This window comes from Corapipo altera, unplaced genomic scaffold (assembly GCF_003945725.1).
Source record: "Corapipo altera isolate COAL_440 unplaced genomic scaffold, ASM394572v1 44b, whole genome shotgun sequence".
NCBI lineage: Eukaryota > Metazoa > Chordata > Aves > Passeriformes > Pipridae > Corapipo > Corapipo altera.
Window position 1 is genome coordinate 4,425,709 of NW_020884932.1, and position 17,410 is coordinate 4,443,118.

Consider the following 17,410-nt stretch of genomic DNA (forward strand, 5'->3'; position numbering starts at 1 on the left):
CTGCATTAATGGCTGAAGTAACACCTACTGGTGAGGCAAAGTCAATCAGCAACAGGCTGCTGTTGACTCATGACTTCAGTTGACTCATGATCCCATTGAGCTTTAAGGGTCACTTTTGTTCCCACCCTGAAGCCCAATGCCAGTTCCTGTCATGATTTGATTAAGAAACTAGATGATGATGTGCTTTGTGGACAAATGAGCAAGGACCTTTAAGGAAGATATGGTAGAACCTTGTATTATTTCCATCAGTTAAGTAAGTTAATTAAAATTATTTATTAATGTTTTTGGTAGTATACACCCAAGGTTTTAGGTAGATTGCACTAATCATAGAACTGTAGAAGTTGGAAAAGACTTTTAAGATCCTCAAGTCCAACCATAGAGTTCAGTGTGTCATTGAGTCCAGTACAGAGCTCAGTGTGTCAAAATGGCACAAAGAAAGTGACTTATTTCAAACTGTATTCATACTTTATCATATTCCTCATATATTTCTGTCTTTCCCGGAAGAACCTGGAAAAACAGATGAAGCTTGAAATCTGGCAATGCCAGATCTGGGCATTGTCATATGAAGGTGGTATCATATGCCATATAAAAGGATTTTTAAATCATATTTAAGAGAAAGAATAAAGGAAGAGAGCATTTTGATCCTGGAATTTGGAAGGTAAAGAAGTATTAGAAGCATTTCTCTGGTGTCATTCAAAACAGTCTTGGCTTGAAAGGGAAGCAGTGTTGCAGCATCTCTGAAGATAAGTATCTCAGTATGATCCAGTTTAGTTTTACAAACATGAAGTCATTTAACTTGTCATCCCATGCATAATAGTGATAGATAGGAGAATAAATCTTTCTTCTTTAAATCTGTAACTTGTTAAAATGACTATCGATCCTTTTCCAAGCTACTGCACAGGAATTCAGGCTGGCAAAAGATACAGAATACTTTGGGCAAATACTATTTCTGATGGCACAATTTGAATTCTCCCGTGTGAGTGCAAAAGGTCTGGCTATGTCAAATGTGAGCTATTCCACCACACCCAATGGAACCGTCTGTCTTGAGCTGCTTTCTTGTTCATCATCTCTAAATTAAACTTCTCATCTTCATGTACCACTGAAGGAATGGCTTTCACACTTTCAGAATCATGCTTTTCTGCTGGCCCATTTCCTTCAGATGATCATATCTTTGCACCTTTAACAGAAAATACTGTAAGAATTATGTTTATTTTCATGTTTAGTGTGATTTCATGGGCTGCAGACCATGACTTTATGGATGAGACATTGGAAAACACTCTTCCCTTCCAAGTAAGGGTTAAAACAAAACTCATCTATACCTTATCTCGCATCTCCTTTCAAAACATCTTACATGTTAAGTATATTGCCTTTCTTCCAAAAAAATACTGATTACAACAACAAGATGTATGAACTGCAAATGCACTGGGAGAAAAGCAATACCATCCAGCTTGTTGCAAGATCCTAGAAGAAGCAGATAATGGGCAGGCACAGTGGGACCGTGCCTGCATTTTGATAAATCTTCATCTGCTGTATTTATATTTCACTTTTGCTGTAACAGAATGTCTCTCAGTAACATTTCTCTCACTATAATTTTGCTGAAACTATCACCTTGAGACGTTCCAATGGGGCTTTTGGAGCTCTATGTGAACTTTGATGTAAAGCTCTCCTGCAGTGAGAGATCAGAAATGCCATGTGTATAAGCAGAGACTCCTTTGAGAACACTTTCTTAGGAAACAGATGCTTTTCTGTCTTCAAAGTTTTAAACAAAATTGTATTAAGTTAAATGTAATATAGGATTTAGGTATTTCCTTGAGTGATGTCACCAGATTCTTTTTAGACTTATAACCTTCTACAAAAAACCCATATCAACATTACTTGCAAGTTATGTGCACAGTAAAATGCAAAATATATATATATAAAAAATAAATTTGCTTCTAAATGAACATTGTTATCAGGGAAATCTGATTTTCATACTTCAAGAAAGATAATTTTAATTGATGATATTATACTACTCATCACAATAAAAAGAGAAAATTTGTTGGCAGCCTAAAAAACCATATAGTATGAAAATTAGACTCTACTGCAAGCATTTACATGTTTGAGAATTCCTATAGGACTCCTTACGTTCCATTGAATTACTTATCCATAAACCACAGTAAGTGTTTACAGTACCTGACCTTAAATCAAAGATTTTATTTTTTTTTTAACTATCTGTGGTATACTCTTTAAATATGCTGGGATTTGGCATGTTGTTTTAAAATGTTCCAAGCCACTGATGTTGTTTAAACTTCCTCCAAAGCTGGAGAGAGCTGCAGTGATTGATAAATTGAAACGTTGCACAACAAAAGACCTCCTTCTCCCTATATTTCAGTGTATTTTCTGGAAATCATTTGCCATATTGGATCTTTTGGAGATTGTTTTCTGATTTAGCATGTTTGTCTTTGGTTTCTTAGCTTTGTGCAGGCACTTAACTCATTAGTAAATGAGGAAATAGTCAAAATTAAATAACTACCAGAATGAAATCATTTGCTCTTCCTAACATTGTTAGTGTCAAATTCTGTGAGAAGCCTGTGATCAAGCAGTTTGTCATGTTGCACTGTAAATTCATGTTGTTTAGCTGACATGAATTTATTTTGAGCAGTGTCCTTGAAGAAAACAGTAATTTCAACAGTAACCTGTGTTTGTTGTGGGAATCCCTTAGCAGTGACATTTCCTGAAAATTTGTAATACTGAATAGGCTGTCTATAAAAGTTGAGTATGTTTTCCCTAAAGTAACAAAAAATTATGAAAGCTATATTGGTTTCCTGCAGTCTGACTGTACTTAGTTTTTATTGCTTCCTGAGCCTATGAGAAAATCCATAAGACATTTAAAACTGCTACTTTCATCATTCCAGCCTTAGATGCGGATGTGTTGGCTTTTACTCTCTTTCTGGAGGTGCTAAAAGGCTCAGTCCCACAAAGTGCTGCCCTTCTTCTAGTTCTGCTGATCTTGGTGTGAGCTTGGAGGGCCTAGAGATTTCTAGTTGTTGTTCACCTTTGGGCCATAAGGATCCTTAATTGGATCATCGAATCTCAGTAGCTTTACAATTTTTATTGTGAGTACTGAAATTGCCATTATACTTACTATGGCCAAGATATGCCTGGAAATATTCAGGGGTGTAGCAGGGGGTAACTCTACTCCCATGTGTATGGGACAAGACTGTTAGCAGTGGAAAAGTAGTGGAAATAAGGAAAATTACATTACAGGTCCTTAGTATGTTAAGATATTAAGACAGTTCAGAATACATATCAGATAAAAAATACAAACTGCTTTTACACAGTAGTTGGACCATGATCCTTGTGGATCCCTTCCAACTCAGGTTATTCTATGATTATATGATACACTACCCCCCTGAAAAGTCAACCTTTGCATTTCCAAAGACAAAATTTTGGGGAAAGCAGGAAATGGGACCAAAAAAACCTCAAGACAACAACAAGAGAAACCAGATACAGATTTTTGTGAGCAATAGAAAGGAGTTAAGTGTCCATTTAGAAAACACTTCATCTACTACTTTAGTACAGGCTCTTTTTATATTGTTCTTTTGCTTTTAAACCAATGTTGAGACTTATCAAAAGATTACACTAGGGAGAAACCTCTTAAAGCATTTTCCTCATATACTGTAGCTTAAAAAGAATACGTGAAATTCAAGATTGGAAAGTATTATACAAAAGTATTTTTTTCCTTTTTTTTTTTTTTTTAAATACATTTTCCCCCAAACCCTGCTTCTCTACCAAAGTCTTTTTTCCCACAAGACTCTAAAGGAAAAATGACATCAAATGGTAAAATCCTGTTGTATGTTATTTCCAGAAGATCCATGGAAATCTTGAATATGATTTTATCATTTGCACTGTAATGTTCCATTTTAACTAGGAGCAACATACTGAAGAGTATTCAGTTGCTGAATACTTGACAGTAAGCAAAAGCTGATGTTTCTGTGAATATTACAAAACACTTAGGAATTTGTAGCACCTCAGATTTGTTGTACAATAATAGAAGTTAGAAATGGAAAACTCTTGTTATATCAGCTTGACATCTCCCTGACACCACCAGATTGTTGTCTTCATTGTGGTACTAATTTGCAAATGTCATAAGCCATGTGGCTTCCACCACTCCCCTTGGGAGAATACATGGCATTAAAGCAGCCTTGAATATTCCTTTCCTTGACTTCATCTTCTTGATCCTCTTTCATGTCTCTTCATTGTACTGAAAAATTCCTGATGTTGCTTGCCTTTAACTATTTTGTTTCTCTCCCTCTCCTCTTTTCTGTTTTCCACAAAGTCACACAATTATTTATGCTGTTCTTTTTGGAATTTCTTCTATTTTATTACGTCTTTCTGGTACCGAGGAGCCATGGGCTTATGTGTACTGTAGGCTATAATGAACACTTTGGAAATCTCTACTGGAGAAGCTGATGTTTGTGTATGAAGGTACTGAATAGTTATGTGGCCATACGAGAGAAACTCACACAAGAAGCACAGCACAGGACCTAAATACAAGTCTTATTAGATTCTTTATCCATAAAAAGTTGGGGTTTTTTTCCCCTATCAACTTATTATACTTTTTATTCTATGTTTTACTGAAGATGGTGTTGGATAAAGCTGCCTATATTTTGCATGGATGTATTGTAGATAAATTTGTTGAAAGCTTCATTCTAACAATTATATCATGCATATTAAAGGAATAACTGCATTATTTTGACTTAAGTTACAGGTACACAGTATCAAGAGTAGAAGTGTGTGAATAACTAGTTGTTTAGGGGTTTTTTTTAAGTTCTAACTTGAAGCAAAAAAGTTGGAAAATTTGTTATTTTGGGACAATCGTCAATGATTTCTTCAGGTTTCTTTATTTTTCTCCTCAAGTGAAGTATTTCACTTAGACTTCATATCTGCTAACTTATTTTTTAAAAAAACCCCAACATTATATTCAAGGAAGTTTATTTGCAATTCTTCAGTGGGAAATGAAAATCAAAGGATTTTGAGAATATCAAAAATGCTGTAATTATTTACTTTTTTTTTTAGTCAAATTGATCTGCCGCATTGGGAAGAAATTTGACCTCTGAATTTGACTGCTTTATTTGACCTGTATTTACATATTTCTAATGAAAATAATCTCATCTGAAAAGTTTACTTGGTATTAGCTAAAATTACGTTACGTAGATGAGGAATGCTTGAACTTATACTAACAGGGAGGTTGTAGGTCTTCAGATGTCAATTACGAGCCACAGCCAACCTCTAGGAGTAGAAGTTGACTGTAATATATATGTTGTATCTGTGAAGAATCTTAGATCTTCCTGCAGGCAAACACTGGGTGGTTGTTTCCCCAGAGTGGGATTCACTGCCATTCATATGAAAATGGTGGAAAATCTTGCCCTAAAGCTAACCTACCCCTGGAGTTTTGCCTATCTGGCATGGTGATTGAAGATAAAGGATTTGTTAATAGTCAGCTGGCTGGTCATCTGTCTGGGATGTCAACAAAACAGCACAAGGAATCAAGCAGGCAAAAGACTGACTACTGTGGCATTACTTCTCCCCAGGAAAAAGAGAAGAGTTACCTCCACACAAAAAAAGACCCTGTCTTTAATACATTATAATCTGTCTAATCTCAATATACATGGTCCAATATTTTTTTTTCTGACAGCAAATTATTAAAGACCCAACATTTCTGAAAGGCTTAATAGGATTATGGGTTGCAGTGAATGGGATGATATAGGCATGACGAAGAATAAATTGAAGCGCTGGCATTTGTGTGGCCATAATTAATTAAGTTTTAGATTCGTATTGTGCATATTTGCCTTAGAAACCACTGAATTAATTTACCACCCTAACAAAGGCTGATAGCTAATTAGAAAGAAGGGAGGTTTGGTCACTGAAAAGCAAACTAATTTTTAGGGATTTACTTCCTGGAAAGAAATATTTGTTCCAGCTCAAATGTGTAATTTGTGACTTCTTGTGGTCATCTCTAAATGAAAACAACTATTTCTCAAAAACTTTGCAAGCTTTCCTAGAAAAATGTCTAGGATTTGATAGGTGGTTGTGATAAGCCAGATATTTGGAGAAAATAAGCATTTTTTCCTCCAAAATTTTAGCTTCATTGAAATTACACTTCCTACAGTAATGATCAATGACATCATTTTAGGTAGGTAACTGTTTTTTAAACAGCCAGTCATCTTCTAACCATATTCCATTTTCTCTGTAATAATTTTTTGATTTCTTTTTTTTGATTCCTAAATGGAACCTAAAACACTGTTATTAGAGTGCTGCTTACAGAGCTCTACATTGCTTCAAACTAACTAGCATCCCATTCCTCTTTTTCTCCTTAATATCTCTAAATGTAAGCTGGATTTGGTATCTTGGCAACTCCTTGTTTCTTAGGCAATGTGTTTATTCCAGCTGTTTGTGTACAGGGAGTATGTGCGTGTGCAAATTGTATTTATAGTATGTGTGTGTGTGACTGGGGTCAGTAGAAGAAGCAGCTGTGTGCTTTGGGAAATTTTGGTCATCTCACTGGACATTTTTCCTGATGTTCAAATTTGATGACTTTATATTAGAAACGTTTCATATGTCTTGTGCATTTTCCAAATAGGAATCAGGAGAAAGACCTAAAGAAAGTATAGATTGCTATTGAGGGCTAATGCCTAGAGGCATGAATGCACAAGAACTTGTTTAAAAAGTTGTTTAAAAGGTAATTAAAAAACCTCTGTGTAGACACTTGGTAAATGTTGCCTTTGTCATTGTTATCTCCTTATTAACTCCATTGTGTTACAGGGCTTCTACAGTCACTAGTAAGTCAGAATGACAAAAGGAAGATTTTAGCAAGGTTTTTGTAAGTTTTGTGGGAATAGACCCTCCTCTTTCCCCAAGGTTAGAACTGCCCCTTCTACCCTGCTATTTTGTGGCAGTTAGAAATTTAGCAGTTGATAGCTTCATATAGGTTGGATTTGTCATGTTAGTCGCAGTTAGCAGGGGGCATGTTTAGAGTGATGGAAACGGTTGTTTCACATTATCCATCCTGTGGTGTATATGGTCCCTTAGGACAAAGCAAAGTTTACTGAATGAAGTCCTTTCTCTCAGTCACATTACTTCCTAAATGAAAAACAAATTTATTTGTTTTACACAATTCTTTAGTGAATGAGTCAGTCCATGCTTCCCGCTCATTCAGCTACCATCACTCCACTTTCAGATACAAAAATCTGAGCATTTTAAAATTATGTTTGCAAGGATCAGTGGCACATTGGTGACTTGAGGAGGCAATGGAGAGGCTCACTCTCAGTTTATTAGCCTATAAAAAGTGATACAGAATACAGTCAATTCCTGTTTTTCTCTTTTAGGCAGTGTAGGAAAGTTTGTAGCTTGTCCATTGTGGTGATCAATCTTCTGCACTGCACTGAAGTTAATGATTTTACACTAATCCATTCTGCACTCCAACTAAACTGGGTTAGTTTGTTTGGAATAAGCAATACACTGTTACTTTCTTAGACTTCTGAAAACCCCTTTGGATTGTGTTCATGAAATGAAGATTAAATACTAAGAAAAAGGAAGCTGTATACATTTCCTCAAGCAATTTATAATGATAAAGAAAATTATTAGCAGTGAATAAATGGGCATTCTTAAAAAGAGAATTATGATTTTCAGAAATATGTCTTGAAGGTGCTGGGAAAGATCTGTCATCTTTTGTTAACAAAAAAATCAAAAAGCTATTAACTTTGGTCATTTGGAACATTTAGTTCTGGATCCAAAATTTTATGAAAAACAGTTACTATTAAGCAGTAGTTTGTTCTAAAGCTGTTTTATGTCAGGTCTAGACATAGCAATACTAACCATTAGGCCATGAGATGGGGTGGTTTTTTTTCCTCTTTTAGGTGGGAATAGCTGAAGAACAGGGTGCCTCCCTTCTCTAGCTTAATCTGAACTCAAAATAACTTTTGTCTTGTTATAACAGCCCTTTTTCTGAGTCACTGTATGAAAAAGAGACTGGAAGTATTGGATATTGCAGATCAAACACTTCAAAGCCAACTTTGACTTAGTTTTATGCATGCTTTAGAGTAGACTAATGTACAATAGTATCCAGGAAACTCAGCCAGTAATTCATATGAGTCCAAAATGTTCTCCTTAGGATGAATCATAGCAGCATAAATGATAGGATTGGAGAAGATCCTTTAGGTCATCCAATTCAAAACCTGTGTATCTTCCTTTTCACTAATCCCCACTAGATTTCGTCTACCCTATTTCTGCAATCTTCTCATATCCTTGACTCAGCCACTTCCCTGGGTAGTTTCTTCCATTGCCTAATTGTTTAACCTGAGCATTTTTAAACCTTACACCATCATGCTTAGTGTGAACAATTTATGACTACAGAAAATGATCCTTTCTCCTCCCTTCTGCCACCATGATCAAATACCATCTCTCCCTTTAAATGTGTCATTGTTTGTTTTTTTTTTTTCCCTCTAACTACATGAATAATAATTCCAGGAAAGTTGGGGTTTTTCAGCTGTCTTTGGTGCTTCTGTCAGGGTAACTGATTTTCTTTGAACTTTTGGTTTTCAAGGCGCAAAAGTACATTCTGATCTACAAATGAACTTTCTGTGACTCAATGATATGTGTGTATTAATCATGCTTTTCAAGAGGCAAATTAACATGACTGAGGTATTCTGTGTCTTTGTTTATAGGATCTGATTTCTGAGGGTGCTGATGTCCTCTGATTAACAAATACACAAAATTTGAGGGATTTAAGTGACCATTTTGATGTCAGATATACTTAATACCATGTTACTAATCAGGTTATTAATTTAAGCATGTATTTGGACTCTGTTTTGAAAAATGACCTCCAAACTTTCTTGGAGTTGCATGGAGTTGCCTACTGCAGAGTTAAAATTTATCATGATTATTTCCAAAAGCAGCTTCCCAGTTTGTAGCTGTGCTGATAAATAGAGATATAAATCTTTTAATATATATTTTTTTAAGCGTGTGTGCTCAGACCAGTGTTATTCTGATAGTATTTTTGGATGAACTATAAAATGAAACATTGAGAACTTTATAACGGGGGATATGAAGATGAAAGGAAGCTCTTTTTTTCCCTGATGAAATGTTGTAAAGGAGACTTAATCTGCAGAATTTGTTATTTATACCCTGTATTTTTTAGGATCTGCCTAAGCTTGTCAGAATATGCTGATGAGAAACCTCTCTGATGTTAATTATCTATAATGTAGCATGTGCCAGTTTGATCAATGTGACATTTATGTTTTTCTCCTAGATGACTAATAAATATTTCATGTTGAAAAAATACAGGGTAGAGGTGGGAAGGCTGGTTATTGCAAGCCATGTTTTTATGATTCTATGCTGCCTTCCATTTTGGAGTTGCACAATAAAAATAGCTGCATTGTGTGCCTCACCTGTCAGCTCACCTCTCCCACAGTTTACACATGTAGTTCTTTGATCCATGCCGAAGTATTCCAGGTTCCCCTATAGCCATATATAATGCTGTTGGGCAAACTTTTGTAAACCTGAGGTAAATCCCACTATATAACTTCACTTCTGCCAGTCCATAATTACAGTTAATGCATTAGCTTTAGTGGATCCACCATGTTTCATGATCTTGAAAGTAACCATTCACATGGTTCATTTTGATATGGCAGTTTGTAGAAATAGACACAAGGGTCATTTGTAAGAAACTGATGTCAGGGAAGTAACTGATTTTGAAAGCAGGATCTTGGGCAATAATTTTTTTGCTCAAATAAATTTTTTTTACATTATAAATTTATAATTACATTTTAATTTTAATATGCCATGTTTTCAGCCCAATAAAGGAAAAGATGCATTAGGATATTAAAAGCTTTTCATGAAGCTTTTTTTAAACCTCCCTTTCTTATTTTCTGTTCTGTTATGCTTCTTAGAGGTCCTCGAGCCAGCCAGTTCTCAAAGGCAGGGAGGCTGAGAGCACTGTGCAGTGGCAGTATCATGTCTTAAGTCTGCAATGCTAATGCACAGATTAGTAGACTCTTGATCTCTGGTAAATCTGCAGTCATTCTCTTCAGGTACAAAGAACTGACTATAATCATAACTCCTTTTTTCTGTTTCTCATCTGGACCATGTGCGAGTCCAGCTTTTATAAGAGTGTGCAGCAGCCAGTTTCATAATTCTTTTACTCTTTTCCTTGATTATGGTGGGAAAGTAAGATATTCTCTGGTAGTTTTTTAATGCAGAGCTGTAAACAGCTGCAGATGTGATCTCAACAAAGCTATGTAATCAGGAACAGTATTAACTGTGAGTTTAGCAGTGCTTTCTACACTGCATTGAGCTACATGGGGTATTTTACTGCAAATACATGTCTTAAGCAACTTTTTCCACTGTACTACTTCTGGAGGGCTTTTCTCATGAAGTATCTGTGTTTAATTTTGTTATTTCCACGATGTATTTCAAGTGGTATCTCCTTTTATCTTCTCTCAGATCTGTTAATTTCTTAGTCCCAGAGCACTATTCCTTTCTCCTCCTCAGCGTTTTAAGCTCATCTTGGTTTCTTATAATCCACAAATTTCATTATCATGCTACCTACCTCCTTCCCCATGATCATTAATGAAACAAGATGGGACCTGCTGCTGATTCCTTTGGTATCCCAGCGTGTGCTAAGAGTTTTGAACAAAAGAGCTGCCATTTGAGGGCTGACCTTTGGAAAGCCAAGTCAGCTCTTAACGTGGTATTTTTAATTGTCCTTAAAAAAAAAAGTAGAAACTTCAGTAAGGGGAACGTCTTAGCCCCTTGGGGCCTTGGGCTTCCAGCTGCTGCTGAAATTTTACTGCTTTAGTCTTTTGTATCTCAAGGCTTGAGATAACATTTGTTCAGTTTAGTACCATCACCCATGAAAACCACTGTAAATACTAAAATTCCCAAGCACCAAAAACATTGGAAGTGTAAAGTAAAAACTGGAAAAGAAATCTAGATGGTTTTGATCATGTGAATAGAACAGATGTAAATGAAAGCATAATTTTTTATAATTATGCAGGTTGTTTGTGCTAAATTCTGTGTGAACATTATTGTGAAAGCAGTTAGGCTGACAGGTGACTGATGGCTTGGGTTAGAACACCTGGATGCTCAAATTTTATTCTACTGACCTGCTGGATCATTTTACTAGGTGTGTGGGAATTTCAACCTTCTTCAGAGATGGCTCATAAGGAAAAAAAAAGATACCAAAACAAACCTCATAAAATCTGTGTGTAATTTTTATTATTATTCATATATCATTTGGAGATGATTCCAATTTATTTTAGATTGCTTTATATTAATTAGAAAAGGATTTAAGTTGAATTGTTTTCAACCTAAACTAGGTGTGGATATGTAAGAATCTGACGGGCGAAATAATCACTTTTAATTTAAGTCATGCAAATATGTGTACATACAAATTTGTGTGATTATCCACTGTTCTTTTTCTCCCTGGATATTCCAAGCCATTTTTATGAGTTTCTATACTCTTTTCAAATTCTGTCAGGTTAATTATTGCAAATAAGAAACTCATTCTCTTCGCTTAAGGCAAAAGTTATCTTCAGTACAAGAGTTTGGTTTTTTTCCCCTTCCCCAAGCTAATACTCATTTATATATATACATATGTATATATGCGTACATATACATATATATATACACAAAGTATATCCTTACTAATGAGTTTATGGAGTCAATTTTCTATTGTTTTGCAATTTGTATGAGTTCTACCCAGAAAAAGGGACAGGAAAAATGCAAGGAGGTTGGAGTAACTGTGTCTCAGATCATATGCCCAGTTGTTCTGTCATTTTTTCCTGATGCAAAAGTAATTTATGATTTTATAACTTGGACTGTTATCATCTATGATATGTATAAAAGAACTGATGTAAAATCGCCTTTTTTGTCTCAAGTTTTTATATTTTCTGAACTTGTGAGTGCTTGAATTTGCAAGTTATGCGTTTTTATCCTGTTTTGCGTGTAATAAATTGTTTCCTCCAGCTATAACCAAGGCTTTCACAAACTGATGGAATCAACAATATAGTGCATGTAATTGCCAAGTACACTGAATTTTTAAGCATCTTCTTTCTGCTTTACAGGTTTGTCTGAGGATGCAGCAGAGGAAGCGAAAAGCCATGAAACCTGAAGACAACCCTCAGAAGGAATTTCTGTCTGATGTCTGATGCATTTATAATGCAGTAGTACTGATACATTTTAATCTGTACTGATTGCAGTTTCCAGAAGGAGAGGACTGTGCTAATTTATTAAAAAAAAAAAAAAACCAAACAAGTTACATTCTAATAATTTTGGTTGGGTCTCCCTTAACAACTACTAGCATCCCTTCTGTGAGCAAAGTTTAAGCACTTACCCAACTGTTGTAGGGGTGTTGTGTTGTATTTTACAATATATCATCCCTTTCTAAGGATTCAGTTGATTGATCAAAGACTGTTTACACATAGTTAAAAGCAGCCTTTGTTTCAGGATATGTTTTATCTTTTTAAAAAAGATATTCTGAACTGCACCTCCCTTTGAGATTATATTAACATTTGTTATATCACAGTTTTGACAAAAGATAACTATCTCGTTTCCTCTTGTACTAACGTTCACAATTCCAGACAGCTGAATTCACTACCAGAAGAAAAACTGGTAATCCATCAACTCTTTTTCTCCTCTCTCATTGCTTATACAGACTCCTGCTCTCTAGAGATATAGAGTAAAATATGGTTACTGGACATAAAGGGCAAACCCTTTTGCCATTAACTATGTCACTATGAATGGGAATAAAGTTTACACTGTAAGTACGTTGAACACAGAAACACATGGATCTTTTTATGGTTACCTGTGTTTTTCTTGTCAGTCAGTCTGTTCTAGTTATGGGCAAGATTTTCAAAAGTAACTAACAATTTTTGAGTGCCTTAATTTTTATTAATCTGGTTGGAGGATGCTTTGAGCGTTGTGTATTTAGAAAGTGGTGACTGTTTACCTTCTGAAGGTCAGGTCCACGCAAGGTACTTGAAGTGCAACGCCCAGCAACTGAGGTGAACTTTGAGAGGACCTTGGCCTAGAGTTTGGAAGAGTCAGGCTCGTGTCCGGATTTCTGAGACTGAGTTAAGATATTTCTAAAATGTACTTGGAAATGAAAATAACTGAGACCTGGGTCAAATGTATAAACAGCATTTGAATGAGCCCTCTTCTGACTGTTGCTGGTTCATACCAAAATACAAGTTGGCAGTCTCTTGGATGGCAGATAGAAAATGCACTGATAGTCTCAGTTTAGTTTCTGGTAGATGCAATTGTCTGAGCCATCTCCACAGTCCATGCTCCTGTTGATCTCCTCAACAGGGCTTCACCAACTCCTGTTCTAGCTGTAGAATAGGCCCCTCCAACTCACTTTCGTTTTAGAAGAGATTGTGACAGTTGCTGTGGTCGATGCTAGCTTGATTTGTGGACAATAAGGAGACACTGTTTTTCCAGGATGTCTTTAGCCATCAACCTTCATCCTCTTCATATCTACTTTCAACTTCTTTGCATCCACCCCTGAAACAAAACCAGCTTTGCACTACTCGTGTATTTGCTGCTTAACCCTCTGGTCCTACTCTAGTTCAGTAAACATGATATAACTGTTTCAAGGAGCTTTTTTAACATGTTAACTATTAAATAGAGCTCAGTAGCCGGGGAACTGGGTAAGGCCTCTGATACTTCTAGGGCTGAAGTGAGCCATAACTCTCCATAAGAATGACTCTGTCCCCCAGGAGATCTCAGATATCTACAAGTTGTGGGGCCAGAAGTCTTGCTTCTTTCTCAGGAAGGAAAAATCCTACCCCCTGCTTGTTATGGAGTGATTCTGCTCTCTGAGTTTTCTTCACTCTGACCCCTCCCCCGTGGTTTTTGTCAGGAGGGTAGTATCCAACCCATTGTCAAGATACCCTGCTGCGCTGTGAAAATTACACAATAAAATAATCTCCTGTAGTCTCTGAACACACCTCAGTGACCAAAGAAAATCCATGGAGAACTAATCAATTACTGTAGCTATTAGGCTTAAAAGTTAACTATAGATCTCAAATCTTCTTTTGTCCTCTTGTCAGTGGCTACTAGGTTATCTAGAAAAATCAAGCACAGTTACTACCAAAAGCCCATACCATAATTGTGTGGAATCCTGGACCAAAGAATCCTAAGATATAGGCATATAATATAGCTGGAAAGTACACTGCTATGAGACTTCTTTGAAACATATTACTCTGTCATAATTCCCATTATTGAATGTGATCCCAGTGCTCAGAGCTGTCGGGCTTCATTGGGTTTTTAAGGTAAATGACGAGTAGGCACTCAAGTCAATTATATCATCCACTCTTATTTAAGTTATTTTCTGTCATTTTAGGATGTAAGGCTCAGAAGCACTCTTATTTGCCTTTTCCGCTCCATGCTTTGTAAAATAAGGTCTCATGAGAACAGTTTTACAAAAAGGGGAAAATATACTGGTAATAAAGAAGGGGGGAAAGAAAAAGATAGAACTGTCTATAGTAGTAATGTATGACCTCTTTGTATATTGTGCTAAATTGCAGTGTTTGAGAGTATCATCAGGATTTAAAAGTTGCATTGAGTAAAAATTACTTAGTTTCCCCCAATGCCAAATAGTCCATCTAATTCAGAGGAAGGAAGTAATTGAAATGTAGTCATTTACACAGCAAGCTAAGAGGAAATATTGTAAAGTAATTCTTAGCAGTTCTCAAATGCAGTTTGAATTTTTAAGAAAGTTCTTTTTGGCTGGAAAAAAATCAGGCCAATTACAGGAAGTTTGAAAGCTAGAGAGTTGGCCAACTGAAAATGTAAGGAAACATTGTTCAGGGGGAACAAATGTTTGGTTCTCATCAGTGATGTTTCTGAGGCCGAAAGAGACATTGCTGCCCAGTCAAACTGTTCTGAACAAGATTTTAGAGTAATGCCTGGTCAGCTGTTCCAGTCAGCTTAAAAATGCAGTGTATCTGCACGTTTAGCTATTCTAGTAGAATTTTATATGATTGGGTGGCTCACGGACAAAAATTAATTTTAAATTATAATTTTATTGAAAATAATTTGTTATACCTAAAAGGGATTTTGTGAAATTTTGAAAATCACACTGTGAGTCATGGCATCTTTATTATATAGAACTTTGAAGTACATTTTATAAAATAAGTCCTAATACAAAGTATATTTTTTTCTGTTAAACAGGTAAATACTTCTAAAGATTATTTTCTTGGTAGAGTTTATTTTTGGAATGTTATTGTCCAAGGGCTTTTCTTTAATTTTGTTTTTCTACTGTTGCATTTTAGAAAAACAGATTAAAACAATTACTACTCTGAGGACCAAAATCTGGAGGTCTGGACTCTGCTGATCTTTTGGGCTTTGTACACAATGCTGAGTTCAAACTAAGACTGTGGTTTCCAGCTCCAGATTGATTCTTCTGTCCAACTATTATTCAACTATGACACAGAAAAACAACATTTCTCTACTTTCAAGGGGTTGGGTTTTGCTTTATAATGTCTTTTTGTTTTCTCTTCTTCAGCATTTACTGTACAGCGAGAATTAGAGATCAGTTTCACTATTCTTGTATTGCTTGTAAAGATTAATTTACTGCCATAAACTGAAACTTGCTGAGCAGAGATTTGTATTTCTATGTGAAGTTCTTCCAGCATAAAAAAAAATAGTAATTACAGAGTACGTATCATATTAAATAAGTATATTTCCTTCTTATCAGAATATCCTGTTTATAAAAAATCTATTAAAAGAAAAACACTGCAAAAGTGCTGTAAAATATGTGACACTCCTGAAATCAAGCTTCTGTATCGCTTCTTCACTGGAAATTAACCTTGAGTTTCCCATAGCTTTGTTTGCTGTCACCCCTTCACATCTTGCTGCTTTGTTCATTTATTTATTTGTAGCACTATTTATATGGTATCTTCATGTGCTGTTTGCAGGTGACGTAGTTCCTTTGCAGCTCAAAGGTAAAGTTTGCATAGCATTATGCTGGTTCATGGGTTCATGTCCTGTCGAGGGGACAGAATGCCCACAGGGCCAGGCTTATAATTAACAAAATTGTCCCAAGCAAGAAGTAGTTTTGAATGCATTGTTTCAAAGAGAATTTATTCTAATATTCCAGTAGACCAAGTTCAATACAAGTTTGTTACGTATATAAAGACTGAAACCTCCTCTGGAGGTCCTGAACCTCCTCTGTACTTGTTTGTCCCCTGTCTTATAAATTCTTATAATTGACAGTAGTATCAGGAATGATTATTTCTGTCCTTCTTTGCCAGATAGCTGGTTGTTTGCTGTATAGAAGCTGCTAATATGGGAGAATATGCTTTAGCCAGGAAACCATCAGATCACAGCAGAGATGCCTATCACTTCTGTTAGCATTAAATGTATGGCAAGTTAATTATCATGGGATGGAAGCATAACCCAGCTAATTGAATTTACCTCATCTTCTCTGACAATGCATCCTGATTGCTATATCTTTACATCTGCCATATCAGGAAGTTCAAACAAATGCAACAAGAACATACATTTAAATAAGTATAACTATTATTTTAAAACACTATGGTATTTTTCAAGAGCTTCATGTTGTTGAAATCAGGAAACAGAGTAAAATACCAATTTATTTTCATACATGCTCACTGTAAGTTGGTGTTGCCTTTGCATGCAGTGCTATGTACTTTGGTTTACTATGTGTGTATGAGGCATTCATGCTTATGGATGAACCGACTGTATTGAAGATTTCAGTATCCATCCTCATGCTTTAAATGAAAGGATTAAGCAAAATCTTGCTTGTGTGGCAGGAAAAAAATTGCTAAAGTAACCAGAAGCCCTGGAAGAGATCCACACCCTCAGGCTATACCATGTAAATTGATTTTAACTCTAAGGGGAGTATTTTTCATTCAATATAGCATCAGCATATTGTATTGTTCATTTGTTTGCTAGCACCAGTTTAACACTACACTCTCATAATAAAAAATATTTCTTTTGGAAATAATATTTTGCAAAACCAGTTAATGCTCTAGAGCAAAGTGATAACAGTGTTTGATAAGATATTTTCTTTCATCTTTATAAGCAGAGTAGAGATCTGGGAGTGCTTCCTAAGTGGGAATGATCAATGCCAATCATAGCTTGCTCTCCACCACAGCTCCAGCGGGGTGCAGACTGACAGTGTATTCAGCTGCAGAGACAAGATAAAAGCTGTTCTGATTATGTAAACTGTTGCCTGATCTGAAACCGTGAAGGGAGGTCAGTCATCCTGAGTCATTACTGTAATCTGATTAGAGGCCCAAATCTATTTTTGATGAATTTAACTGAGTATTTTGCCATTGATTTTGACAGGAGAGCATTCATACTCTTCTACTGGGGGCTGCATGCCAAAATAAGATGACAAGTA

The 17,410-nt window shown here is 35.8% G+C and overlaps 1 protein-coding gene across 2 annotated transcripts in view; it reads left to right on the forward strand.

Annotated features, from left to right (window-relative positions):
- Positions 1 to 15,639, forward strand: part of BBS9 (Bardet-Biedl syndrome 9) — a 284,671-nt gene extending 269,032 nt beyond the window's left edge. For both annotated transcript variants that reach the window (XM_027659381.1, XM_027659382.1), the window contains one exon: positions 12,105 to 15,639. In XM_027659381.1, the coding sequence (XP_027515182.1) occupies positions 12,105 to 12,151 (47 nt within the window). In that variant the 3' untranslated portion in view covers positions 12,152 to 15,639. The remainder of the gene's footprint in view (positions 1 to 12,104) is intronic.
- The last annotated feature ends 1,771 nt before the right edge of the window (positions 15,640 to 17,410 follow it).